The following is a 21,902-nucleotide window of genomic DNA, read 5'->3' on the forward strand; positions in this document are numbered from 1 at the left end:
CACTAAAACACACTTCTGTGAACGAGGGCGGGGCTTGAACTCAGTCCAAACTCTTATTTTCAACAGTTTCCCTGTAAACGATGTGAGAGTGAAATGAAAAAAATACTTGATCAATAGGTAAAAATAAGAAAATAATCAATGAAATTACAAAAATAAATCAAAAGAACAGAAAGTTAATCAAGAAAATGAACAAGTTTTAACAAAGTAGTCAATAAAATGCAGAAAATGTGACAAATTAATCAATAATATGAACAAACAGTAACAAGTTTATCAATAAAATGAAGAAAAAGTAACAAAATAATGAATCAAAAGGAAACGAAGACATGAATTGACCAAGAAGTTGTTCATTTGATCAGTGGTTTTGTTTTTTTTTTTTGTTTTTTTTTTTTTGTTTGTTTTTTTTTATGTTTGTGTATTTTATGGAACATTTTTGTTTGGAGGTGGACCTGTTGGACCCGTTGAACCCACTGGACCTGTTGGAACCATTTGAACCTGTTGTACACAGTGGACCTGCTGGAGCTGTTGGACCCATTAGAATTGTTGGACGCATTGGACCTGTTGGGCACACTGGAGGTTGGAAATGGACCTGTTGGACCCATTGGACTTGTTGGAACCATTGGAATTGTTGGACACATTGGAATTGTTGGACACATTGGAATTGTTGGACACATTGGAATTGTTGGGCACACTGGAGGTTGGAAATGGACCTGTTGGACCCATTGGACTTGTTGGAACCATTGGACCTGTTGGACCCATTGGACTTGTTGGACCCATTGGACCTGTTGGGCACACTGGAGGTTGGAAATGGACCTGTTGGACCCATTGGAATTGTTGGACACATTGGAATTGTTGGACACATTGGAATTGTTGGACACATTGGCCCTGTTGGACCCATTGGACTTGTTGGAACCATTGGACCTGTTGGACCCATTGGACTTGTTGGACCCATTGGACCTGTTGGGCACACTGGAGGTTGGAAATGGACCTGTTGGACCCATTGGACCCATTGGACCTCTTGGGCACATTGGACCTGTTGGACCCATTGGAATTGTTGGACACATTGGAATTGTTGGACACATTGGCCCTGTTGGACCCATTGGACCTGTTGGGCACACTGGAGGTTGGAAGTGGACCAGTTGGACCCAGTGGACCTGTTGGGCACACTGGACCTGTTGGACCCACTGGACCTGTTGGACCCACTGGACTTTTTGGACCCACTGGACCTGTTGGACCTATTGGACTTGTTCAAGGCGGTGGGCGTGGTCTGCAGGTGGAGGCGGTTGTGGCGTTGCTGAAGGTTGATGCTGGTTAATCCTCGGTTCTGCTCGTCAGCAGGTGGATTAACGTCCTGCAGCTTTAATCATCATTATGACACAGATTACAACTGACGGCAGCACGTGAAGAATGGACGCCAGCTGACTCCGCCCACCACGACCACGAGGCTGATCTGTTCACAGATTCAACCGTCAACGTCAATATGATCAAAGGATGTTTATGTCACATTTATGTTGAATATAAACTGAATTTAGGATGAGAATGGGCTCAATCGATACAAAGATCAATAAATCAATCAATAAAATAATCAACAGCATAAATAAAAAAGACAAAATAACGGTAATAAAAAAAAGAATAGATAATATAAAGGAAAAAAAAGGGAAAAATGTAATAAGATATTTTAAAAGTGAACAAAAATGAACAAAATAATGAAGAAAATTAATAAAATAATCGATGGCATAAATAAAAAAGACAAATTAACAAAAATAAAAAAGAAAATAGATGATATAAAGAAAAAAATGGGGGGAAAAATGTGACAAAATATTTTTAAAGCGAACAAAAATGAGCAAAATAATGAAGAAAATCAAAAAAATAATCAGCAGCATAAATAAAAAAGACAAACTAAGAATAATAATTTTTAAAAAATAGATAATATAAAGGAAAAAAGGAGGGGAAAATGTGACAAAATATTTTTAAAGTGAACAAAAATGAAAAAAATAATGAAGAAAATCAATAAAATAATCAAAATGAACAAAAATGAACATGAAGACAATGAAGAAAATGACCAACACATCTGTAAAAAATAAAAAACACTCCACAAAATAAATCAATAAAACTACATTGAATGAACAAACTGAGATTAAAAAAGAGATCTTTAAGACAAAAAAGACAAAAATGAGACAAATGCAGACACGTGGACAGTTTCTTATATAATACAAAGTTTATTCCCATAAAAACAAACAGGATCAATTATCGTCTTTTAATTATTATGGATTAAAGTTTTAAAACGATGATTTGACTGATTTGGATGAAAAGGTGAATGTACAGCTGGTCTGGGTTCAGACGTAGGCCCGGCCCAGACCCGAATCTGGATCCGACTTGGCCGTCGCTGTGTAAATCTTCTTGGGTTGGTTACCTTGGTAACCACTGCAAAACAGAAACCAGAAGAAATAAAGAGTCAGAGTCTGGTTTAGACCGGACCCAAATCCAGGAGGTGACCCGGATCTGAGACCAAATCCACCAACAGGGGTCGGGAAGACTCCTTACAGCCCCGCCCATCATCCCCTGCTGCCATGGTAACACAGGTGCATCCACTCAGACCTGATCAACAGAACCTGAAGGATCTGAACACGGGGCTGGTTCTGGTTTAAGTCCCGCCCACAATGACCAAGGATCTGTTCAACAAGGTGGTTATTTAGAATGTTTTATCCACCGACGCAGTTAAAAATGAAAAAAATTAGACAAAAAACAAGACGAAAAAATTAGACAAAAACAAGATGATGCAGGAGATGAAAACACAATAAAAATGACACAAAACAGACAAAAACTGGGACAAACATGATAAAAACAAGACAAAAATGAGACAAAAAACTGGGGCAAACAGGAAAAAAATGAAACAAAAAAATTTGAGGAAAAAAAGCACAAAACAAGACAAAAAAAGGAGACAAAAACAAGCTAAAAATGAGACAAAAATGAGAAAAGATGGGACAAACAGGAAAAAAAGACAAAAAAATGAGACAAAAGCTAGATAAAAATGAGACAAAAAACTGGGACAAACAGGACAAAAATTAAACAAAAAAATTAGAGGGGGAAAAAACAAAAAAGAGACAAAACAAGACAAAAAATGAGACAAAAAAGAGAAAAGATGGGACAAAGAGGAAAAAAATGAGAAAAAAAAGATAAAAATGAGACATAAAAACTGGGACAAACAGGACAAAAATTACACAAAAAATTTGAGGAAAAAAGACAAAAAAGACAAAAAAAATTTGACAAAAACAAGATAAAACAGAGACAAAAATGCAACACAAAATTTGACAAAAAAAAAAAGAAAAAGAAAAAAAAAACAGAACTAAAACAGGATAAAAATAAGACAAAAATGAGGGAAAAAAACTGGGACAAACATCATAACAGGCAAAAAATGAGACACAAAATAGACAAAAAACTGAACAGAAAATTGAGCTAAAATAAGACAAAAAATGACATGGGTCAATGATTAAATAACACAGCAGGCTGATGGGAAATGTAGTCCTAAATGATTTGGACCAAAAACCATAAAACTAATGCATAAAATCTGTGTTAAGAATATAAGTTTAAAATACTTTTAACATGAAAATATTGTCGTCCAGTCTTTTCCATCAGGACTTGAATCAACTTAAAACATTATTTTAAACTGAAACTGACAAATGAACCAATGAACTGTTTCTGATCTGGTTTATTTAGTCGTTCTTTTCCAAACTCACCCTTTTTTACTTCCTGCTCTCTTACAGGCAGAGCAGAGCAGAGCTCCGCCCAGCACGGCCAAACAGGCTCCGCCCCATCCCATGTAAAGCCCTGCCCCCAGCTCAAACCTGCAAACACAAGACATAAAATAAACGACAGAAACCGACAACATGAGAAGGATTCAGTCATATCTGTTAACTTTCATTAACGATGATAAATACACAAAAATAGAAGAAAAAGAAAAATGACATGAAAAGGAAAAAAAAACAGAAAAGCAAGAAAAATGAGACTAAAAGAAAAAAAACTGAAAAATAAGAAAAATGAGACTAAAAGAAAAAAAATCAGAAAAATAAGAAAAATGAGACTAAAAGAAAAAAAAAACTGAAAAATAAGAAAGATAAGATGAAAATTAAAAAAACTGAAAAAAAAATATTAAAAAAAATTAGACTAAAAGAAAAAACTACAAAAAATAAGAAAAATGAGACTAAAAGAAAAGAAAAACAGAAAAAAACAGAAAAATGAGACCAAACGGGAAAAAAAAAACTAACTAGAAGCACTCGGAGAGCGCAGACCTCCGCCAAGGCTGATCAGTGGCCCCCCCCTGTGGGCCCCCCCACCCCTGATCACCACCAAAATTTAATCATTTCTTCCTTATCCCATTTCCAACAAACCCTGAAAATTTCATCCAAATCTGTCCATAACTTTTTGAGTTATGTTGCACACTAACGGACAGACAAACAAACAGACAGACAGACAAACAAACCCTGGCAAAAACATAACCTCCTTGGCGGAGGTAATGAAAAGACAATAATTAGACCAAAAACATAGACAGCAAATTAACCTAAGGTTGGACAAACCATAAAATAAAACAAAAACTAGAGAAGAAAATGAGAAAAATAAAACAAGAAAAATTAAAGGCAAAAATATTAAATAAAAACTGTAGAAATAAATATAAAGATGAAAAAAAAGGGACAAAACTGAGACTGAAACAAGATGAAATGGCACAAAAACCAGACAAAAATTAACCAAAACTTAGACCAAATGAGGTAAAATCAGACAAAAAATGACAAAAATAGACCAAAAAGTAGGAATATTTGGTTAAAAACATGTAGTTTGTGATTCCAGAATAAATACATTTAAATGAATTTTTATTTCATTAATGGCTTCATTGACTTTACGTCACATGTTTTGTTCCAGTAAATTCCACTCATTTCATTCTAATGTAGGACCACTGTGTCTGTCTCAGTGTGGGTTCTGGTTCTGGTTTCGGACTCACTTGATGCCGCCGTAGAACGGGTCGTGGAAGTCCTGGACCACTCTGTAGGCATACCAGGAAACGGCGATCAGACAGCACAGACCTGCAAACGCAAACGGCAAACCATGAGCAGACGGCGGACAGACCGGGTCAGACCAGGTTAGACCGGGTCACAGGCTCCACCCCCTCCTCCCACTGACCAGCCAGCATGCTCAGGATTCCCCCGGTGACGGCGATCTTGGCCTTGGATTGGTCGGTGGCCGATCCGATCCTGATGCATTTGAGACCGAGCAGAGAAACGACCATACATCCAAGACCGAGCAGCAGCGAGATGATCATGAGCGCCCGACATGCCTGGACGTGAGCTGGAGACAGGAGAACACAGGTCAGAAAACACAAGTCAGAAAACATGGGTCAGAAAACACGGAACAGAAAACAAGAATCAGAAAACATGGAACAGAAAACACGGGTCAGAAAACATGGACTGGAAAATGGGTCAGAAAACACGGACCAGAAAACAGTCCAAAAGGGTTATATGTATCTGATCCAAAATTATCAAAACAAATAAAACAATAAATTACATGAACGAAAATTTACAAATACGAATAAGAACATTTACACGTAAATAAATTAATAACATAACATGGAGAAAATAATCAACAAAAATGAAGGAAAACTAATTAAATAGCAAATAAAAATAAATAAAAACAGCCAACGTCATCAATAAAACAGACAAGAAGAATAAAAAAATGGAAAAAATATTAAGTAACAGGAACAAAATAAACCACGAGATGAAAAAAAAAAGTGCCAAAGTAGACCAAAAAAATTCAAAATGAACAGATGAAAAGACCAATTATTGACACGTATTGATCAGATTAATGGATCAATTAAAGTTGAGGTTAAAGGTGGATGTTGGGATCATTAAGGGTTAATTTTCGTTTTCTCATCAGGTTTACGATGTGTCGTCTCCGTCAAACATTAACCCGGTGGTTTTCAGATGAAATCAACCTTCACTCGTCTCCGTCCCTCTGCTCATTTCACTGTTTCATCCACTTGGTTTCTGTCTGTTTCCACTGTTTTGTTTCTTTTTTAACGGTTTTACGTCTGGAAAACTGTCTGAATGTTAAAGACGGAGAATGAAAAGGCCCAGACGTGGAGAAGCAAACGAACAGGAACAAACTGAACTGAAAGTGACGCATCGGAGTCATTTATTGACCTGATGAGCTGGAAGCGCCATAAAAACTGACTGCACCTGTTTATGAGGGTTTCACACAAGATAAAGAGTTTCACAGCTTCAGCCGACACCGTTTCAGCGCTCAGGTTAAAGCAGACGAGCGCAAATCTAACAACATTTCAACGTTTTAATACGGAGTTTAAGAAGGTCCGGCTTTTCAGGGAAACAAAATGTATTTAAAGGCCAGTGGCCGAGGGAAATGACACAAAAACAAAAAAAAAAAAAAAAAAAACAGATGAAAATAACTCAAAAACAAGAGAAAAAAACACACAAAAACAACATAAAAACAAGAAACAGACAAACATCACTCAAAAACAAGAAAAAAACTGACAAAAACAAGAGGGAAAAAACTGATGAAAATGACTCAAAAATGAAAGAAAAAAAGACAAAAACAACACAAAAACAAGAGAAAAAAAACTGATGAAAATGACACAAAAACAAGAGAAAAAAACAAAAATGACTCAAAAATTAGACAAAAAACAGATAAAAACGACTCAAAAACAAGAAAAAAACATATGAAAATGACTTAAAAACAAGAAAAAAACCCACAAAAACAAGAAACCCCCCCACAAAAATGAAAAAAACAAGAAAAAAAACCCACAAAAACAAGAAAAAAACAGACGAAAACGACTCAAAACGAGAAAAAAAAACACAAAAATGACATAAAAACAAGAAACAGATGAAAATGACTCAAAAACAAAAGAAAAAAACAGACAAAAACGATACAAAAACAAGAGAAAGAAACAGATGAAAGTGACTCAAAAACAAGAGATAAAACTGATGAAAATGACTCAAAAATGAAAGAAAAAAACAGATGAAAACAACACAAAAAAGAGAAAAAAACTGATGAAAATTACTCAAAAATGAAAGAAAAAAAACAGACGAAAACACAAAAACAAGAAAAAAAACAGACAAAAATGACTCAAAAACAAGAAAAAAAAGACTCAAAAATGAGAAAAAACCCCAAATGAAAACGACACAAAACAAGAGAAAAACAAAAACAACAAAAAAGAGAAAAAAACAGATGAAAATGACACAAAAACAAGAGAAAAAAACAGATGAAAATGATACAAAAGAAAAAAACAGAAAAAAATGACTCAAAAACGAGAAAAAAACAGACGAAAATGACACAAAAACAGGAGAAAGAAACAGATGAAAATGACTCAAAAACGAGAAAAAAACACATAAAACGACTCAAAAACAAGAGAGAAAAAACCAGAAAAAAATGACTCAAAAATGAGCAAAAATGAGAGGAAAACAAAAAAATAAGAGCAAAAAAATCTGATGAAAACAAGACAAAAATGAGAAAAACAGATAAAAACAAGGGACAAACAGAGAAAAACAGCAAAAATCACGTAAAAACAAGACAAAAACGAGAGAAAAAACTGACAAAACGACACAAAAACAAGAAAAAATAAGAGCAAAAAAATATGATGAAAATGAGATAAAAACAAGAGAAAAATCAGACAAAACCAACAGCAAAAACCTGATGAAAACAAGACAAAAACAAGAGCAAAATAATCTGATGAAAATGACCCAAAAACAGGATAAAAATCAGTCAAATCCAACCCTAACTTCTGAGGTTGTAAAATGAACTCCAACTGAACTTCAAACTAAAACAGTCATGTGATGAATGTCCTTCTTTACAGTTTTACTCCTTTAAGAATCACAGATACAGATATTTTTTCCATGTGGACGCTGAAACAGATGAGGCTGAACAGGTTGAATGATCGTCAGGACGATGGTAAAATACCAACGCCTCCATTTTATCATCACGTTAACCATTAAAATGGCGGCTGCATGATAAAACCAGAAACAGTAAAACCCAGACGGAGGAGGATTTACGGCGGTAAAACCTGAAAAACTCTCAGAATACAACTGAGATTAAAAAAAATCAAGTGAAACAAAAGCAGATCTTTAATGAATAATGACCAATGCCTCAAAATCAAACAAAACATAAAACTTCAGGATTCAAAAAAGTAACAAAATTAAACAGAAAATTTAAAAACTAAGACTGATGAATGAAACTATTAGGACTGAACTGACAAAGTGAGAGAAAACTGTGAACAACCCCTAAAATCATCTATAATTATCAAGAAAATGAATAAAAGTGGGAAAAACAATCAACAAAATAATCAGACTAAGCAACAAAACAGATAGAAACAAAACAATTATGAATAAACATGTTGAATTAATCAAAAAATGGACAAAAGTCAACAAAATTAGTAAAATAAGCAACAAATTGAACACAATAAGTAATAAAATAAGCAAAAGTGACAAAAATAACTGATGATAATCAATCAGTGACATCATAAAAGCAACAAAGTGGACAGAAATAAAAACAATAATCAACAAGAAATAGGCAAAAATCAACAAAATGAACAAATACGCAGAAGGTGTAAAATGATCAAAGTAAGAAACAAAATGGACATAAAAGAGGAAAAAAATAAACAAAAATGATAAAAAAATATATTTTAAAAAAATGTATTAAATAATTAATAAAATGAAGATCTAGATCCCCTTTGCCCCGTTCAGTTCTTAAAATTGAACTGGGCGGAGGAGGATCTAATCATTTTGGGGCGGAGGAGGATGTAGCATTTTTCGGGCAGTGGAGGACCTAGTGTGTTTCGGGTGGAGGAGGATGTAGTTTTTTTGGGGTGGAGGAGGATGTAGCGTGTTTCAAATGGAGGAGGATATAGGTGGAGGAGGATGTAGCGTGTTTCGGGCGGAGGAGGATGTACTGTGTTTCGGGCGATGGAGGATATAGCGTGTTTCAGGCAGAGGAGGATGTAGCGTGTTTCGGGCGGAGGAGGATGTAGCGTGTTTCGGGTGATGGAGGATGTAGCATGTTTCGGGCGGAGGAGGATGTAGCGTGTTTCGGGCGGAGGAGGATGTACTGTGTTTTGGGCGATGGAGGATATAGCTTGTTTAGGCAGAGGAGGATGTAGCGTGTTTCGGGCGGAGGAGGATGTAGCGTGTTTCGGGTGATGGAGGATGTAGCATGTTTCGGGCGGAGGAGGATGTAGCGTGTTTCAGGTGGAGGAGGATATAACGTGTTTCGGGCGGAGGAGGATCTAGCGTTTTTCGGGCGATGGAGGATGTAGCGTGTTTCAGGTGGAGGAGGATATAGCGTGTTTCGGGCGGAGGAGGATCTAGCGTTTTTTCGGGCGATGGAGGATGTAGCGTGTTTCAGGTGGAGGAGGATATAGCGTGTTTCGGGCGGAGGAGGATCTAGCGTTTTTCGGGCAATGGAGGATGTAGCGTGTTTCGGGCGGAGGAGGATGTAGTGTGTTTCAGGTGGAGGAGGATGTAGTGTGTTTCGGGTGGAGGAGGATGTAGCGTGTTTCGGGCGGAGGAGGATGTAGTGTGTTTCAGGTGGAGGAGGATGTAGTGTGTTTCAGGTGGAGGAGGATGTAGTGTGTTTCAGGTGGAGGAGGATGTAGCGTGTTTCGGGCGGAGGAGGATGTACTGTGTTTTGGGCGATGGAGGATATAGCTTGTTTCAGGCAGAGGAGGATGTAGCGTGTTTCGGGCGGAGGAGGATGTAGCGTGTTTCGGGTGATGGAGGATGTAGCATGTTTCGGGCGGAGGAGGATGTAGCATGTTTCGGGCGGAGGAGGATGTAGCGTGTTTCAGGTGGAGGAGGATATAACGTGTTTCGGGCGGAGGAGGATCTAGCGTTTTTCGGGCGATGGAGGATGTAGCGTGTTTCAGGTGGAGGAGGATATAGCGTGTTTCGGGCGGAGGAGGATCTAGCGTTTTTCGGGCGATGGAGGATGTAGCGTGTTTCAGGTGGAGGAGGATATAGCGTGTTTCGGGCGGAGGAGGATCTAGCGTTTTTCGGGCAATGGAGGATGTAGCGTGTTTCGGGCGGAGGAGGATGTAGTGTGTTTCAGGTGGAGGAGGATGTAGCGTGTTTCGGGTGGAGGAGGATGTAGCGTGTTTCGGGCGGAGGAGGATGTAGTGTGTTTCAGGTGGAGGAGGATGTAGTGTGTTTCAGGTGGAGGAGGATGTAGTGTGTTTCAGGTGGAGGAGGATGTATCGTGTTTCGGGCAATGGAGGATGTAGCGTGTTTCGGGTGGAGGAGGATGTAGTGTGTTTCAGGCGGAGGAGGATGTAGTGTGTTTCGGGTGGAGGACTTACATGGGAGGCCGAGCAGTGACTCAAAGTCCCGACACTCGGCGATGCCGGCGCTGTTCTCGGCGCAGGCGTGCCACAGGTTCTCAAACTGCCTCTGGGAGATGATGACGCTGCCCGACACCGTGGAGATCTTCCAGTAGTCGTTGGCCAGCGCCGCGCCGGTGATCAGCCAGCTGATGACGCACATGATGAACCCGGTCGCTTCCACCGCCGTCGACATGGTGGCGACGAATCCGAGAGACGAAAACACAGAACAGAGACGAAGCGGAGAAGGAGGTGGTGTCGGGTGGAGGTTCAGCGCTCTGTACCGGCTCCTGATGATCTGATGCCGTGGGCTCTGACACTGGACTTTACACCAGGAGGGGCCATAAACCTTCCAGCTGCTCCCTGTGGCTCTGCCCACTCCCTGGACGACGACAGCGATGATTGGCCACACCTCAAACACAGACGCCGAGGAGGGAAAATCCACGTCTGACCTGAAGGAGCAAAAAAGCCCAGAGCCGGTCAGTTCATCTGAGGCTCCAAAGGTTTCAGTGTAATACCAGCAGTGGCCACTAGGCGCTGGTCCAAACCACGATGAAGCCCCTGAAAATACGAAGTTACATCCACACTAACTCTGATCATTGTCCGATTTGTGGAGATTTTTTTTTTTTGAGTTTCTTTTTCTAATGTCTTGCTTTATTCTATTCTAATTTTAATGTAAGATTTTAATATAATTGTCTTTTTTTATTCTGTGAATACATTTTAAAATCACGTTTTATCTCTGATGATTTTAATGTCTTTTTTTTTTATTTTAATGTAATTTCAATGTCTTTTTTTTTTTCTTCTTCTGGGATTTTTCATGCCTTTGTAAAGCACTTGAGTTACCTGGTGTATGAACAGTGCAGTACAAATAAACTTGTCTTGCCTGTCACTAGGGCTGTGTATCGGCAAGAATCTGCCGATACGATACAAATCACAATACTAGGATCACAATATGATATATCATGATACTGTTAAAAAGGCAATTTTTGTATTGTTTTTTTTTCTGATAATTTCCTGGAAGAATTGAATTACACCAGAAATATGTACAATTTACAAATACATGCATTTATTAATTTGAAACACTGTGTTTAGAATATGACATAAATAATATAATAGTCAAATATCAAATATCAGTGTATTTGAATAAATGTAGTTTATTTATAGAGTTTATAAAATGAACCCATAATGACGGCACTAAACTGGGTCACTGGACAACATTCACACTCACTAAAATACTCACATTTTTCTCATTTCAAAATACATTTTCCTGAAAATATAACCTACCTAAAAATATAAGTTTGGTGTAGGCTAGATTATTGGACCAAATGTTAACCTTCCCTTGACTTTGCCCTATAATTAATAAAATTAACAAAAAACTGACAAAATAACCAAGAAAACAAAACAAAAAAAGAATGATTGTGGGTCGTTTTAACAAAAATAAACCAGTAAAAAAAACACTTAAACATAAAGAATGAACTCCAGTGAATATGAAACGCATACAGGTGAGATTGTTTCTGCCACATCTGGACATTTTCTTCAGGTTGTTTCTTTTTCCTGGTTCATCTAAAGGTGTATGTTTCTGGTGGTTTTGGTCAGAGCTGAAGCTGAAGCAGAAGCAGAAGCAGTGAAGTTCAGCTTCCACATCAGTGAATCAGCTCCGAGTCGATGGAAAGAGGAAGTCCACACACAATGGACAATTCTACACCCAAATAAGGACGTCCAGACCCGCCCCTTTTCTGATGAATCAGGTTGATGTGATGGGATTAATTGTCTGTCTTTGTTTGTGACGTTAAATGAGGTCAAACCCGTCTGAGGATACAAATACAGAGGTTTGTGGATATTAAAGGTAATGTTTTTATCTGATTTCACTGTGGATCTGTGTGAAACTGGACGGACTGGACGTTTTATTACTTTATGGTCGATGACAGTTAATGTTTGATCACCGTTCGAGTCCAAAGTCTAATGTTTGTCACAGTTTTTTCACCTGAGAGGAAAACTGAAAAATACACAGATGCATCAAGTCAACTATGAGGAGGCCCTGAAACCAGATTCACATTTAATCCAGAAACCGGTCTCTATCTGCAGTTTTTGGATGATTAAATCAGACACTTTCTGTTAAATGTGTTTGGGTTTTCATTATTATTAAAGCATGTTTGTTCATAAAATGTTGGTAAAACACTGACATTCTTTAAGTTCAGAGTAAATAAAAGCAGCTTAGATCAAATGTCTATCTGCCTTTTTAGTCCAAACATAAGAAAATCAAACTCTTAAAGGGTTAAAGAAGAGAAAAACTGCACAGAAAAGGCCAAGTAACCTGTTCTGTCCACTAGGGGGTGACAAACTGGCATATCAGCAGAAACATGAAGAGGGTATTCAGTAAAACTCCCCACAAATATAACAAAAAATACAGAAAATTAAAAAAAAAAAAAAACAACAAATATGATCAGCATAATTATCAAAACGTTTAACAAAACACACAGGAATGAACAAAATGAATAAAATCAGTAAAAAATGTCAGGAAATAAAATAAGAAAAAAAAAAGAAAAAAATGAGGGAAAAAATTTAATTAAACAATAAAATGAAGAAAAATTAGCAAATCAGTAAAACTCAAAATATTCAACAAGAGACTGAAATGAAGAAACGAATTCACTCAAAAAAATTTCTAAATATAATTAAAAGAATCGTTAAAATTATCAATTAAAAATGAATTAATGACAGATAATAAAATAAACAGTCAAATAAATTGTCAAAAATGAAAAAGTAATGAACAAAATGAGCAGAATAATGAATAACAACAAATAAATTAAAGCTAATTAAAATAAATACAATAATTAACAAATTTCGCAAAAAATTAATAATGGAACAAAAAGAATAAATAATGAAATGGAACAAAATGAGTTTAAAAAATCGAATAAACTGAATAAAACTGAGCAAAACAGTGAATACAGTGATTGTCCTAATGTCTGCTGTGGTTCTGAGGTTCTTATGATTCTGAGGTTCTGTGGTTCTGTTTCTGATGGATCTGAGGTTCTGTTTCTGATGGTTCTGAGGTTCTTATGGTTCAGTGGTTCTTATGGTTCTGAGGGTTCTTATGATTCTGACGTTCTGTTTCTGAGGGTTCTGTGGTTCTGTTTCTGATGGTTTTGAGGTTCTTATGGTTCTTATGGTTTTGTGGTTCTGAGGTTCTTATGGTTCTAATGGCTCTGTGGTTCTGTTTCTGAGGGTTCTGTGATTCTTAGGGTTCTAATGGTTCTGAGGTTCTGATGTCTCAGTCCGTTCCTGTCTCAGTAAGTTTTGTTCTTGTGAGTACGTGACGCCCTCGGGGAGTCGCTGACAGGTTGGACAGGTTCTGCAGCACCTGCATCCAGATTCACCGCGTTCACTCTACGCACAGCACACGGCAGATCAACTCTGATCCTGGACCGGTCTGGACCAAAACCACTAATCTGGACCAGGTCTGCGCCGGTCGGCGGACACACGTGGACATGCTGGACCTAAACCTGGACCGGACCTGAAACCTGGTTGAGGACATGACGCCTCCAGCCCAGCTCCAGACCCTGATGGTAGTGGTGGTCCTGATGGAGGTCCCAAACCGTGAGTCCACATGCACCAGAACCAGAATCAGAATCAGAATCATACCAAATGAACGAAAATGAGTGAAGTAATCGAGAAATCTATGAAAATAGGTAAACCTTTAAAGTACTCGTACTTTACTGGAGGATATTCAGTGTTTTCTGCAACTTCAGTCAACAAAATGAACATGAAATGTACGAAAATGAACAAATTAAGGAAATGCCCAAAACTGAGCAGAATAATAATCAGAAAACAACTGAGCAAAAAACAAAACAAGAAAACGTATGAAAATGAACAAAACCTGCAAAAAAATGTTTGTACTTTGAGTATATTCAGTACTCTATATAAGTCAAGTCAATAAAGTGAGCAAAATAATGAAAAAATTTATGAAAATGAGCCAAAAAAAATTACAAAATGAATGAAATTGAACAAAAAAAAAAAAATCAAGAAAATGTATGAAAATGAACAAACCTGCAAGAAAATTTAAGTATTTGTACTTTGAGTATATTCAATATTCTATGTAACTTCAGTATATAAAATGAGCAAAATGAGGAAAAAAAATGTATGAAAATAAGCCAATAGAATAGCTATAACACTCATAATTAAGTGAATGTGGACCAGTTTGGATGGGGGGGGGGGTACTATGTTTCTCCCTTTTTTAGTTTAAGTTTTTGTTTGTTTGTTTGTTTGTTTTTTGGGGGGGGGGGGGTGGAAAACTGAAAAACTGGACATATGCTTGTACCTGTGCTGAGAGGATGTGTTTGAAAATGGGTCCTAATAAAAAGATTATTAAAAAAAATGTATGAAAATAAGCAAAATAAAATTTACAAAATGAATGTAATTGAGCAATTGAGTCTGTTTCTCATGACTTTGTTGAACTCAACATCTACAGGTTAATCATGTATATTTTATCTTATAAAAGCAGCTCCATGATGTAGCTTTACATAAACACAAACAACCTGATGTTATAGATGAAATCAACAACAAAAAATCCACAAATTGTAGAAAAATGGGTAAAATAATCAACAAAATTTGTAAAAAAAAAAAAAAAATTGACAAAACAACCATGAAAAAAATGAGCAGAAAAATGAACAAACTAATCACTGAATTGAGCGGGAAGAAGCAAAAATAATTCAAATAAACAAAATGTACAAAATTAACAAAATGTTCGACAAAATTACGAAAAATTAGCAAAATAATGGGAAAAAAATCAACAAAGTAATCAAGAATTTACATAAAATGGAAAAATAATCCACAAAATGCTAAAAAAAAAAAAGACTAAACTGAACAAATAAGCTCTACAAAATCATCAATAAAATTACAAAAAAGCAAAAATGATTAAAATGAAGAAAATACAACACCAACTTAACAAAAAAAAAAAAAAAAAGAAAGAATAATGGAACAAACGAATGGAAAAAATTGAATTAAATAATCAAAATAAGTAACAAAAGTGTAACTAAAAGGACCTAAACTGAGCAGAATAATGAGTGAAACATGGGCTTCAGTGCGTCCATGTTCAGAGTGGAACTGGATTCATTTATGACCAGGATCAGGATCAGGAGTCTGTGCTCTTTGACACATGGTTTCAACCCGGTGCTTGTGTTTCCAGATGTAGGTCTTCTTCGTCTTCCTCCTCCTCTCAGAGTCTCCATGAAGTCCATCAACATGAGACACACTCTGACGTGGCGCCCCCTGCAGGCCGCCTGCAACACTACAGTCCTGTACTCGGTCCAGTACCAGGGGTGAGTCGGGTACCGGGGATTAGACGGGTATCAGGGGTGAGTTGGGCACCAGGGGTTAGACGGGTATCAGGGGTGAGTCGGGTACCAGGGGTGAGTCAGGCACCTGGGGTGAGTTGGGTAACAGGGGTGAGTCAGGCACCTGGGGTGAGTCAGGTATCAGGCCAAGAGTGAGTCAGGTACCTGGGGTGAGTCAAGTACCTGGGTTAGTCGGGTACCAGGGGTAAGTCGGGTACGGGGGGTGAGTTAGGTATCAGGGGTGAGTCAGGTACCATGGTTGAGTTTGGTTTCAGGGGGTGAGTTGGGTACCAGGGGTGAGTCGGGTTTCAGGAGTGAGTCGTGTTCAGGGGGTGAGTCAGGTACCAGGAGTGAGTCGGGTATACATGCAGGAAGACATCAAAGTTTTGGGGTAAAACAATGTGTTTGAATCTGATTCATTGTAATCAGATTACTGCTGTTATCTGATAAAACCGATCAGATTATACTGTTCACATAATCAATAATAATCTGAAAACTCCACAGAACAGAAAAGATCGTAGTATTGGTGTGAAGGTAAACAGGCTCAGGGACAGGAAGTCTGATTCTACACGTAAACATGGTTTTTGAATTATTTCTGAAGTGCATGTAAATCCAGAGGATCAAATAATGCTAAGTGCTGATAAATGACTGATTCCAGGTCAGTTGTAGAGGACCGTGGCCTTGGACGTCATGTGTCCAATAGTTGTAGGTGTGTAAGGGTTAAAGCCACTCCACTCCATCTGACAGAACACTGACCATGTGACCTACCTGAAGTCCAAAGCACATGGCTTCCACACCTGTCACTGTGGGCGTGTCTGCTTCTGTCGGACTGATGAGTGGCTTTCATGTGGAAAACATGTGGATGAACCGGTGAGTCGTCATTAATGACAAACATTCCTGAGGTTGGATGATGTCGGAGGCGTCTCACCTGGTTCAAACAAACCCACAGACACAGAAGAAAGAGGAACAGCAGCTTCATTTAACAGCAGACACACCATCAACCATGAAAAAGCACTGAAAAGAAGAGACAATTTAACAAGATTCAAAGAGGAACTATAATAAATAATAAATAAATAAATAAAATAAACAACAAAATGATGAAAAAGATATTAAATGGCCAAAAAAAATTAGCAAAATTAGAAAGCAAATAGAAATAGCAACAAAATGAAAGAAAAATGATAAAATAAGCAAACAAATGAGCAAAAAGGCAATGAAATGGACAAAAAAAAGGAACCAAAATTATAGAAAAGCAAATAAAAAAGCATCAAAACAAGAAAAAAGCAATAAAATAGAAAAAAAGTGTAAAATATATAGAAAATTAAAAACCAAAGCAACAAAATGAAAACAAATATTAACAAAATAATCAGCAAAATGAAGAAAAAAATGGTTTGTAGAAAAAACTAAAGATAAATAAAAAGATCAACCGTGTCAAGAGTTAATGTGAAGATGAGAAATAAATGTCCAACCTGCAGTTTGACCACTAGAGGTCAGTACACACACTGACCAGAACCAAAAATGAGCAGAATAATCAACAAAATGAAATAGATTAATAGAAAATTACATAGAATAGCAACAAAATGAACCAAAAATTAATACAATGATAAAAATAAAACCAAAATAAACATGAAATAATAGTAAAGGACACAAAATTATGAAAAAATTAAATAAAATTATCAATAAAATGAACAGATATGAACAAAAAAATGAGCAAAAAGGCAATTAAATGGACAAAAAATGAACAAAATTAATAGAAAATAAAAAGAATTGAAAGAAAATGCACTAAAATGAAGTAAATAATCAATAAAATTTGCAAGAAACAACAAATATGCAGCCAAACAGACCCAAATATTCCTACTTATTCTTAGTGAAAACGTCACTTTAAATAAACCGACTTAATGTCGTTAATTTATAACCCAGACATGAAACTAATCTGCTCATTGATGACGCATCGCCATGGTGATTATCATGGCCTCCACCTGAAACCTGTATAACATGAGCCAGGGTATGAAAAATAAAAACTAAACCCACACAATGGAAATATGAATATGAAATAAAAGCAACAAAATGAACAAAAAAAAAAAGAGCAAAACAATCAAAAAATTAACAAAAAAACAACAGAACGGAGTAAAAATTAACAAACTTAAGAGAAAATACAGTATAAACGTGACAAACTGAACAAAACAATCAACAAAATGAACAAAAACACAGCAAAAAAGGGAGAAAAATGATTCAAATAATCAAAAAATGAAATATAAAAGCAACAGAATGGAGTAAAAATTAACAAACTTAATAGAAAATACGCTATAAAAGTAACTAAACTAACAAAACAATCAACAAAATGAACAAAAAAACAACAGAATGGAGTAAAAATTAACAAACTGAACAGAAAATACACTATAAACGTAACTAAATTAACAAAACAATCAACAAAATGAACAAAAACACAGCAAAAAAGGAGAAAAATGATTCAAATAATCAAAAAATGAAATATAAAAGCAACAGAATGGAGTAAAAATTAAAAACTTAAAGGAAAATACACTATAAACGTAACTAAATGAACAAAACAATCAACAAAATGAACAAAAAAGCAACAGAATGGAGTAAGAAGTAACAAACTTAACAGAAAATACACTATAAAAGTAACTAAATGAACAAAATAATAAAAAATGAACAAAAAAACAGAATGGAGTAAAAAGTAACAAACTTAACAGAAAATACACTACAAAAGTAACTAAATGAACAAAACAATCAACATGAACAAAAATGCAGCAAAAAAGGAGAAAAATGATTCAAAAAATAAAAAAAATGAAATACATAAGCAACAAAATCACCAAAATAATAGCCAAAAATAACAAAAAAAAACAACAAAATGGAGATAATAAAATAAAAGATGAACAGTGTCCAACATAAACCTGAGTGTTACCAACATTAATGTGAATGAGTAATCTACAACCTGCAGTTTGACCACTAGAGGTCAGTACACACACTGACCTGAACTGAAAATGAACAGAATACTCAACAAAATGAACTAAATAAACAGAAAACAAAATATAAAAGCAAAATCAAATAAAATGAAAAAAATAATGAACAACATGAAAAAGCAGTTAAATAGAGAAAAAATGTTTAAAATAAACAGTTAAAATTGAAAAGACAAAAAAATGAAAACAATATTCCACAAAATAAACAAAAAAGCCATAGAAATAGTGAAAAAATAAATAAAATAAACAAAAGTAAACATGAAAGTGACAAAATGAACAAAATACTCAACAAAATAATCACCAAAATGAACCAAACCAATAGAGAAAAAAATAAATAAAACAAACAGAAAATTAAACATGAAAGCAACAAAATGAACAAAATACTCAAGAAAATGAACAAAAAAGCCATAAAATAGAGAAAAAAGCAACAAAAACAGAGAAAAAAAAGTCAGCAGTGTTGGACCATGAATGTGATCTGAGCATGAACGTGAATATGAAGGGAATAAAGTCAGACCTGCAGTTTGACCACTAGAGGTCAGCACACACACGCACCTGAAGGACTTCCTGCTCTCATGGCTCCGCCCACTTCCTCCAGGGAGTTTGAGCTGCAGATCCTGAACGGCCACTGGGTGGACGCTCCGGAGTGTCGGCAGATTCCCGACACGCGCTGCGACCTGACCTTTGACCTGGGGTCCGATTCCGACTACAACGTCCGGGTCCAGGCTCAGTGCGGACAGGACCTGTCCACCTGGACCCAACTGGACCGGACCTTCAACCGGAGACACAGTAAGACCGGACATAAGAACACACACCCAGACCAGACCAACTACATCAGTCTGATCACATGTGTATGTAATCAGACTACATCAGTCTGATCACATGTGTATGTAATCAGACTACATCAGTCTGATCACATGTGTATGTAATCAGACTACATCAGTCTGATTTCTTGAGTGACAGTATTAGCCGTATGAATGTTATATTAACCGTATGAATGTGGCGTCCGCAGCCGTCCTCACAGCTCCAGAGATGGCGGTGGCAGTGGTGGGCGGTACTCTTCAGGTGTCCTTCAGCAGCCCCCCCCTCATGGCCTCCATCAGGGTGACGGTGTGGAGGAAAGGCCACGAGCAGCGGGTTGGACTTCACATCTTCATCCTCTCTTCTTACTCTTCTATTTGACTGAATGAATGAATGTTATTTTAGTTTGTGTTACATTAGTTTACATCCTGTTTGTCTCTTCCAGGGCTGACGTTTACATATTCCTGCAGAGCAGACAGAGTTGAGTGTCACCGCCCTGGAGGAAGGAGTGGTGTACTGCATCAGAGCTCAGACTGTTGTGGACTCAGACCTCCAGAGCAGCAGCAGTGATGCCTACTGCCAGTCCATTCCAGGTTCAGGTCACCGTCCTCTACATTACCATGTTCAAACATGTCCCCAGTGTCCAACACATCCAGTCCAACAACAAGCCTGTATTTAAATATGTCCAAACTATACAAAAGTGTCCTCGATTAACACTATCCATACTTTACAACAGTGTCCCTCTTTTACAGCAGTGTCCCTCCTTCATGTCCTCACTTTACCTAAATATTGCCACTCTAAAACATGTGTCCTCTTTCCATAACTGTGCTCAGACACCAGGTCAGTCCCAATAACAGTCAATAATGTCCATAACGAAAACGTGCACCTTTCAGTGTCCATCACACACATCTAGATGACATGAAGGTTCAGACATGTACTGTGGGCTGTTCAGTGCAGCTGCTGTGTTAATACTCACAGTGGATGTGATTCTGTGCAGGTGCAGAAGGTTTGTGGAAGAAGCCGACCACTGTGGCGTTCACGGTCATCTGCACGGCCGGCTTCCTGTTCGCGGTGTTCTGGTCCATCATTCACTGTCCTCCAGGAACCTTCCTGAAACTTTTCCACAAAGAACCCCTTCCCCTTTCGCTGGTCAGTAAACATCGACAGTCACATCTGGAAACCAAGTTACTTGGATTCAAACACGTTTACTGGGTTACAAGATCCTTAAATATACTGCTGATTTGGACTTTCCGAATTATATCATTCAGAAGTGGTTGAACAACACAGCTGGTTTCACAACTTATTTCATTAGTTGAAAAATGTTTTGGTCGACTTTTTATCCAATCCTGAGTAAAAGTCCTGGTGCAACATTCTGTTTGTTGGTTTAGTAAAGTTCTAATGTCCACATATGCATTAGATCCAATCTGATAGATGTGAAGGATGAACAAGGGAGGAAGGAAAACTACAGTTCAATGGAAAAAAACAGCTTCTATAAACCACAGCAGTCATATTTACTGTGACCTCTCTTTAACTTTAACATGTTTTCAACCCTTTGGTTCAGAAAATAGGAGATTTATGGCACAAATTCACTGATGTTTCACACAAAAATGAGCAAATGAGCCACTAACTGATATATATAAAAAAAAATCAACATGAAACAAAAGTGAAGGAAAAAAGCTCAACAGGAGGGAAGGAAAAACGGGAAAAAACTCAACAAAATTAACATAGTAATCAACAAAATTAGTAAAAATAACTAAAGTAATCAACGAAATGAACAAAACCAAAAAACTGCACAAAAATTAACAATCAACAAAATTAACACAAAAACCCCACAATAATCAACAAATTAGTAAAACTTATCAAAATGATTAATCAAATGGACAAACTAATCAACAAATCTGATATAAATCAACAATATGAAAAAACAAAATAATCACACTGTAATCAACAAAATTAACAAAAAAATAATCTTATAACTCACAAAACAAATAATCAGCAAACAAAATAATCTACAAAAAGAACAAAACAAACAAATTTTAAAAAAGAAAATCTACAAAATGAGTAAAAAAGGCCCAATTCTTATTTTCCTGTTTCTGCTAAAGGGATCAATAAAGTTCTTTCTGATGTAAACAACAAAGTGAACAAAAATGAACAAAATAACAAGGTTTAATTTGTAATTGTGCTGTTTCTTGTCATGGAGTCAGAGGTCAAACTAAAGAGTGACTTTAACCTTTACAACACATTTAATTCAGTTTGAGAGTTTTACGGTTGTACATGTATTTACAGGGCTGTTAGAAAATATTGATTCTGCAATATATTGCGATATTTCATTTCACAATACTGTATCAATATTAACAAGTACTGTATCGATATTTTTAGGTATTTATTCAAATGCAGATATTGTGGAGGTTCACTTTTGTTTTTTGGTTT

General features: G+C 36.7%; 2 protein-coding genes across 2 annotated transcripts; one reads left to right on the forward strand and one right to left on the reverse strand.

The window, feature by feature from the left end:
• Positions 1–2,239: 2,239 nt before the first annotated feature.
• Positions 2,240–19,345, reverse strand: LOC115437527 (claudin-15-like). The gene is made up of 7 exons (XM_030160755.1): positions 19,227–19,345; positions 16,465–16,624; positions 10,346–10,818; positions 5,170–5,334; positions 4,991–5,072; positions 3,735–3,842; positions 2,240–2,421 (listed from the first exon to the last, which is right to left on the reverse strand). The coding sequence occupies exons 3-7, from the start codon at positions 10,560–10,562 to the stop codon at positions 2,334–2,336; spliced, it is 660 nt and encodes a 219-aa protein (XP_030016615.1). The 5' UTR covers positions 10,563–10,818; positions 16,465–16,624; positions 19,227–19,345; the 3' UTR covers positions 2,240–2,333.
• On the forward strand, positions 13,724–21,086 carry LOC115437480 (interleukin-20 receptor subunit beta-like). Its single transcript, XM_030160671.1, has 6 exons — positions 13,724–13,960; positions 15,549–15,681; positions 19,270–19,460; positions 19,684–19,850; positions 19,933–20,071; positions 20,470–21,086. Exons 1-6 carry the CDS (start codon positions 13,897–13,899, stop codon positions 20,748–20,750), a joined length of 975 nt encoding a protein of 324 aa, XP_030016531.1. The 5' UTR covers positions 13,724–13,896; the 3' UTR covers positions 20,751–21,086.
• The last annotated feature ends 816 nt before the right edge of the window (positions 21,087–21,902 follow it).

The sequence above is a fragment of the Sphaeramia orbicularis genome, chromosome 17 (genome assembly GCF_902148855.1).
Source record: "Sphaeramia orbicularis chromosome 17, fSphaOr1.1, whole genome shotgun sequence".
In the NCBI taxonomy this organism is placed as follows: Eukaryota; Metazoa; Chordata; class Actinopteri; order Kurtiformes; family Apogonidae; genus Sphaeramia; species Sphaeramia orbicularis.

Bases quoted from the DNA above. Each gene is read 5' to 3' on its own strand.
- LOC115437527 (XM_030160755.1), bottom strand. From the start codon at position 10,562: ATGTCGACGGCGGTGGAAGCGACCGGGTTCATCATGTGCGTCATCAGC. The intron at 5,073-5,169 runs GTCAGTGGGAGG...TTGCGTTTGCAG, and splicing joins AATCCTGAGCATGCTGGCTG to GTCTGTGCTGTCTGATCGCC. The intron at 2,422-3,734 runs GTGAGTTTGGAA...TCTGTTTTGCAG, and splicing joins AGAGCAGGAAGTAAAAAAGG to TGGTTACCAAGGTAACCAAC.
- LOC115437480 (XM_030160671.1), top strand. From the start codon at position 13,897: ATGACGCCTCCAGCCCAGCTCCAGACCCTGATGGTAGTGGTGGTCCTG. The intron at 15,682-19,269 runs GTGAGTCGGGTA...CACTTCCTCCAG, and splicing joins TACTCGGTCCAGTACCAGGG to GGAGTTTGAGCTGCAGATCC. The intron at 19,461-19,683 runs GTAAGACCGGAC...TGGCGTCCGCAG, and splicing joins GACCTTCAACCGGAGACACA to CCGTCCTCACAGCTCCAGAG.